General features: G+C 43.5%; 1 protein-coding gene across 2 annotated transcripts in view; it reads right to left on the bottom strand.

Annotated features, from left to right (window-relative positions):
* Positions 1 to 500: 500 nt before the first annotated feature.
* etnk2 (ethanolamine kinase 2) overlaps positions 501 to 6,848 on the bottom strand; it is a 26,156-nt gene continuing 19,808 nt past the window's right edge. For both annotated transcript variants that reach the window (XM_046029454.1, XM_046029455.1), the window contains exon 9: positions 501 to 5,483. In XM_046029454.1, the coding sequence (XP_045885410.1) occupies positions 5,411 to 5,483 (73 nt within the window). In that variant the 3' untranslated portion in view covers positions 501 to 5,410. The remainder of the gene's footprint in view (positions 5,484 to 6,848) is intronic.

The following is a 6,848-nucleotide window of genomic DNA, read 5'->3' as shown; positions in this document are numbered from 1 at the left end:
TTTCCTTTTCTACAGCACATTACCTCTCCAGCTGCTAAAATGAAAGCAAAATACTATGCTTTTAAACGTAAATATGTATGACTAAAACAAGCAAACAATTAAAGTTACCTTTTGTTTGAAATAGGAACATTAATGTAAACCACTCAGGTGTATTTTAAACTGATAAACCTCCCGGTATTAAAACACTCCTTACCCTGCTTGAGTGCCTGGAATCGAATGTTTTCTGCCACATCCTGCCACGGATTAAAGTATATCTTCCTGTAGATTAAACACGATAATGTGATGGTGTGATTGTGAGTAGAAAAGGGCAGAGCTCCATGCCTGGATGTTAGTCTATACTACTTTGGTAGGATGTCCCACCATCCTCCCTCCTGCGGGAGCCCCGGCACCAAGTTGGCTGGCACACAAACTAACGGGAGGAAATGATTATATATTCATCATATATTGGTAGGTTCATGGAGAAGAACTTAGAGAGCGGACAAATCACGAGCACACAGACATTTTATTATTATATACATTTTAATGGAAATATTCACTGTTAATAATTCTTCTTGCCACTCCTACAGAGGTGTGAAGGATCACTGTATAGTAAGCTTTTTCACAGTATTTCTTACAGTATTTACATCCTCCATCTCCGCTGGCCGCGCGCACACTGAAGTAGCAACTTCTTTAGCAGTGGATGAGTACATATACAAAGTCACATCTCCAAGCCAAACAAACCCTGGCTCCCAAACACAGCGCTCAAAGCATGTACAGGAATTAAATAGGGGAAGAGGGAAAATCTGTTTCTCAAAGTGAAGTTAGTACGTTCACACAAATGAACAGGTGACAAATGAAAGGAAATAGCTGAATAAATCAGTGGAGACGATAACGAGTGCAGATGCTTCCACACAGCGGCTCTGCATTAACAGCAACCTAAACATGCTGATTCTGACTTTATATCAAGAGCCCAGAGAATCTATAAGAAGGGGTCACTGTTGTGGGACTGACAGGACAGGAGTGAAAATCCACTCCTGTGTCCCTGGAGTGGTCTCTCCAGGATAACAGCGCCCCACCACAGGGCCTGAGGCTCCCTGATCAGTTTGAGGAGGATGAAAATTATGTTAATCAGATGCTACAGCCTTCACGGTCACCAGACCTCAGGCGGACAGAAGGGAAGTTCAGAGACTCAAGTCAATGCCAATCAGCGCTACAGCGGCTGGTGCTGGACCCACGCTTCATGCTGGTTTCCTTTCATTAGTCACCATCTCTAGTTAATGAAGTGCAATGCTAACCCTCTGAAGCTGCACATGTTGGTATGATTATAAAACAAAAAAACGTTAGATCCACTCACCAAATAAAACATGAAGCCAGCCTGTCAGGTCGCTACACCTGAGCTTTAAACAGGAGCGTTCACTGAATGTCCAAACCAACGTGTTGCTTGGCTTATTTTCACCGTACCCAGTGTGTAATGTAATGAGCTGAGGGCAACACACACACTACTTCCATTTCCTGGTCCCCAAAGATTATATCACCATATCACGCAGTTACAGGCAGTTTTAAGCACTGCGTCACTGTATGACTTGAGAAAGGTCCTTTTTAATAAATAAACTTTTCTATAAAATTATTATAAAATAATTATATAATAATTATACAATATAATTATGTGAAAATTATGCTTTTAGCATTTATACGCGTGACTGTTATCATTCGATGGTCTTCTGAAACTACAAACTTCATTGTCAGTGCAGTCAACAGTGCAAAGCCTTTAGCTAACTTTAGCTAATGTTTTGGTAAACAAAATAAGTTTCAACTAAGACGCACAGGAGGAGAGATCTGTCATAGGTCTCATTTTCTCACAAGATCGTTTGTACTTGAAGCTGCAGTGGATCTTTGTCTCCCCCCTCTTACAGTGAGAGTAAATCACACCACTCAGAGGACCAACAGACTCTGCCATACTGAGTTACTGCTGTCACTACGGTCACCTGCCCCCTCAGCTCTGGCAAACCCGTCCCTGCTGGTTGCCATAAAACACATCACCATCGGTTCACTGCCAGCACACAGAGATTTACCTGCACCTGGTGAGAGGCTCAGCCCACACTGTGTGAACCCGTTTGGCTTGAATGTAAAATTCCTGTACTCAATTTGCCCAATTTAACATTTGTGGTATATCCACAAACATAACTGAGGCATTTGTACAAACAGTGCTTACATTATTGATGTCAGAGAATAAACATTTAACATCACAACAGATAATTCATAATTCATGACCTTGGAAACTGTAGTTTGACAGAGCGGTGCCAACCCGCTTTTGCCAGATGTCAACGGATACATCTCCATGACAACTGAGCGTACTATCTGCTAACAAAGACCATGTGATGCTCCTGAAAAAGCAAGTAAGTGAGCCTTGAGTTGAAATTGTTCTGTCTCAAATCAGTATCCATTTAGTTGTCTGGTGCTGGTATCTACTGAAAACCTTGTGTCTTTGCTGACCTCTGTTGGTTTAACTTCCCTCCTAGCTGCTACAGTGTGTGTCAGTACACTGTGACATCACTGTGACAACTGTGGTTACAGAAGTATGTTGGGGCAACAGACCAAATAAGGCCGTTAAAAAATGCTGGTAAAAAGTTAGTCTTTAAAGAGTACTGGTAGGTTCCAAACTTGTGTTGGATGTGGATGTGACCGTGGATGTTACTTTAACATCCTGAGTGTTTCTCAGAGGAGAAAGTGCCAGGATCCGGGTCCTTCAGGGGTTTGGTAATGCAATGTGTGAAGCACGTTGAAGCCTATAGTGTTCACACCTGATTGAACAACTTCAGAGATTACTCTGATGCCACACAAGACAGAGGGTAAGGTGACCAACGGGCCAAATGGCTGCTGAAACCAGTGCAAAGTGTTGAGGACAGGCTGGACTCAGTGTTTTCAGTATGGAGCTCAGTGATTGCTGGAACGAAACTTAACATACCTGCGCTAACTTTTCTCCCAAACTGTGTCACCAGATGAGGTCCATTCTGGGTCAGTGTCCTCTATAAAGTGAACTGAAAAATTCCTTCAGTGCTTATGAAGTGCAAATGCCCTTTTTATCCGGGCTGAATTCCTACCAGGGTATTAGGGTTTTGGGTTCAACAGCAAGCTCACTAATTTGTTTTTTTGTCTGCAAATCTATTAAGCAGATTACTCCAGTTTTAGTTCCCTACAGTAAGGGCCTCTTGATTATTCTTACATTAAAAATGCACTATTGACGTGGGAGATATTCGAGGACAACTCTGGCAGCTTTTTGACCCAAATATGAGTAACTCTTAACCATTTCACCTCACATAGCCCTAGCATGAGTTATACTATGCTCTGATCGTCACATCTAAGAACGACAGACACATTTCAAATATCAGTGTGATCCTGCTGAAAGCTGTCGTGTCTCTTCTCAGGTTAACTGTCCTGACTGACTGCACATCGGTTAGTCTCTGCTGTTCTGAAGGTAAATTATTAAGCCTGTTGGTTACATGAGACCTACAGTCGAGGACAAAGGTCAGAGCTCTGTGTCTCCCCCTGCTGGCCTACAAGGGGTTAATTATCCTGAAGAGAGTGTGGAGGGGGGACACATGCCTTCTCTGGAGCCCACATTCAGTCATGAATGTGTTGCATTAATCAGTCCAGTCTGATCAGATGACAGGGTGTGCTCAGCCTCACACTCACAGAAGCCGCGGAAGATGAATTTCATTTTCAAGCAACAATTGTGAAAAAACGCTTATCATTTTCTGGCTGCCGCTTGTCCACAGTGAAGATGTGCTGCCTTTCTTTGTTATAAATCATGTAAATGCAACAAGGTCATTTTGGCTCTGGGAGTTTTGATGAGCATTTTTCACTATTTTTTCTACATTTCACTGATTAAACAATGAATCAAAAAAATAATCTGCCGATAATTTATTTATACAGCATTTTTTAAAACACTCGATAATAAAAATAATCAAGGGTTGCAGCTCTAGACTGGAGTGATATAATTTGAGTCATTTAAAAAAAAAGGGAAAGTTTTGCATTGCAAAGTGGGGACCGCAAAACACGTGCTCAGTGCTTCTGGAAATGACTATGTTTATGGAGTATCAGGTGCCGTAGGGGATCTAACAACAGCAACGCAGCCCCAGATAACCCATTCCTGCCTCTTTGTGAAAGCTAAACTTGATCCAAACAGATACAACTTATACAACATCTCATTATGTAACAAAATGTGGCTCCAAATCTGGGCTGGGGATGGTGACAGAGTGGGGCTGAGACCAGTCTCTGATGCTGAGATGGCCTGTACAGCAGGTGCTCCAGATGAAGGCAGATATGAAAAAAAGTGGAGCGTGGGGAGGAGGGAGGTTGGGATTTTCCAAGAGGGCTGGACAGTTCAAATGGAAAGTTCAACAGAGCAATTAGCTGAAACCATAAAAGTCAAGAAGGTGGAAAAACAGGTTGAGACAGAACCACACACAGTGAGGTCTTTTTAACCAACAGCCACCTCCTCCCCTCCTTCAGAATCACTTCCCACCTGAACACAAAGCAATACCTGCTAAAGTAACCCAAATGGAAGAGGTGTTTCACCTGAGATGGTAAATAATCCACTATGTCTTCACATAAATAAATGCATACAGAGCTTCTCTATCACCGATTGCTATAACACAATAGTGATTCAGCCAACAGCCAGTCCATGAAAAGCTTTTCTGCTCAGTGTCTGGGAGGTCCTCTGTGTCAAAGTCCACCAGCACACACAAAGCTTGGAATAACCAGAAGAGGGACTGACAGAAGCTCAAACTGCAACACCAGAAGCAGTCTGAGGAGAGAGATGACACAGTACCGTCCACAGATGCACAGGTGATCTCTGGGAAGTGCAGTGCACAGATCAGAACTTAAAGTATCTGCAGACAGATGGAGGGATGGTTTCGCCATACACACCAGGTGAAATGCCCCCGTCAGTTTCTAACTATAATGAGGCCATGGCATTGAGCCAAAGACACAACACACAGAGCAGGACAAACTATCTGTTAATGTCAGCGTCAAACCCACAATCTGGTCCCTCTGTGACCTACATTACCAGTGTTGTGGAATATTTCGACAATAAAGCAGCTTTAAAGTATGTGATATCTGCCCTACAGTGAGTCTGCGTTGCTCACTACGTCTTGCTCAGCTGCCCTAAGAGGAAAAGCAAGACGCTAGGTTTATCTAGATAAATTAAACGTTTACAAGCACACACTCACACACGTACAGACAGAATGTGGAGGCTTTATAAGTCTTGAGCTAGAGATGTGACAGACGTGGAGCTATGGAATGAAAGAGTTATAGCGCAGACCAAGCAGTGGTCTGTCAGCAGCTGGCCCACAGAGAAGAGTTCCCACCCTACAGCAAGTCCCAGCAGAAAACTTGTTCCACCCTTGCTCCGCTTTTCCTCTTGGGCCTCTCATTCTGGGATCTGCAGGGCCATCACTGCAGGTTTGGTCTTGAAGTACTGGCTGAAGCGTAGCACAGCGTACCTGCAAGAAAGAGGAGCAAGAAGGTGGTGGTGAGGGAATTTAAACTGTAATGCAGTGATGCAGCTTTGTGCCTATTTATGAGAAGAAGATAAAATATGTAAAATGTGTAGCTTACAAATGTTGATACTAGACATTTAATGTAGTGTAACAGTGTTTCCCCTATATGCATTCAGGAGTGGTGGTGCGCCACTGCTGAATTGTGACCACCACAACTAAAATTTCTCCTAGAGTCTCCAAAAGTAGAATGGGAGCCAAAGCATTCAGCTATCAAGCTCCCCTCCTGTGGAACCAGGTTCCAGTTTGGGTTCAGGAGGCAGAAACCATCTCCACATTTAAGAGTAGGCTTAAGACTTTCCTCTTTGATAAAGCTTATAGTTAGGGCTGGCTCAGGTGAGTCCTGAACCATCCCTTTGTTATGCTGCTATAGGCCTAGACTGCCAGGGGATTTCCCAAGATGCACTGAGCTCCTCTCTCCTGTACTTTCTCTCCCTCTGTATGCAACCTCATCCCATTATTGCATGTTACTAACTCAACTTCTCCCCTTTCCTGTAGTCTTGTGCTTTCTCGTCCCTCTCCTCTCTCCTCCTATCACTTCCTGCAGATGTTTCTGGCTCTGGAGCTGTGGAGTCTGGATCTGTGGTTGTGAGTCACCTGCTGCCCCCGAGTTTGTCCTCTGCTACAATTATTGTTACTAGTCCTATTGTTATTATTAGGGGTCCAAGCCCGAGTGGGCTGAGAACCCACGAATGCAAGGCATCGCGGTTCCCACTACCAGTGGAGCTGGGAACACTACTTTAATCGTTAGGGTTTTTATTAGGGCCCGAGCACGACCGTGCGAGGTCCCTATTGAATTTGCTAATATTATATTTTTTAGGGCCCGAGCACGACCGTGCGAGGTCCCTATTGAATTTGCTAAGATTATTATTAGGGCCCGAGCACGACCGTGCGAGGTCCCTATTGAATCTGCTCGGATTATATTTTTTTTTTTTTTTTTTTTTTTTTTCTGCAAAGTAGGCCCAAATGACATGGCCTAAACATACTCGAAAACTCACCAAAATTTGCAAACATGTCAGAACCGGTGAAAAATTTCGTATTCTACAAGTTTCGCACATGGGCGTGGCAAAATGACTCGCTAGCGCCACCTTGAAAATTGGAAATGATTAGCCCCTCGTTCACGTTCAACCTACATGTACGAAATTTTCTGGGGACATGTATCGTATCAAGACGCACAAAAAAGCCTCAAGAACCCATAGCCTAAAGTCAACAGGAAGTCGGCCATTTTGAATTTTATGGCCATTTTTGGATGATTTACACACTTCGTACTTTAACGAACTCCTCCTAGGGATTTAGTCGGATCGACGTCAA

Source organism: Micropterus dolomieu, linkage group LG18, assembly GCF_021292245.1.
Source record: "Micropterus dolomieu isolate WLL.071019.BEF.003 ecotype Adirondacks linkage group LG18, ASM2129224v1, whole genome shotgun sequence".
Classification (NCBI taxonomy): Eukaryota; Metazoa; Chordata; class Actinopteri; order Centrarchiformes; family Centrarchidae; genus Micropterus; species Micropterus dolomieu.
Note: the sequence above shows the minus strand (reverse complement) of the source record. Positions and strands in the feature narration are given on the sequence as shown.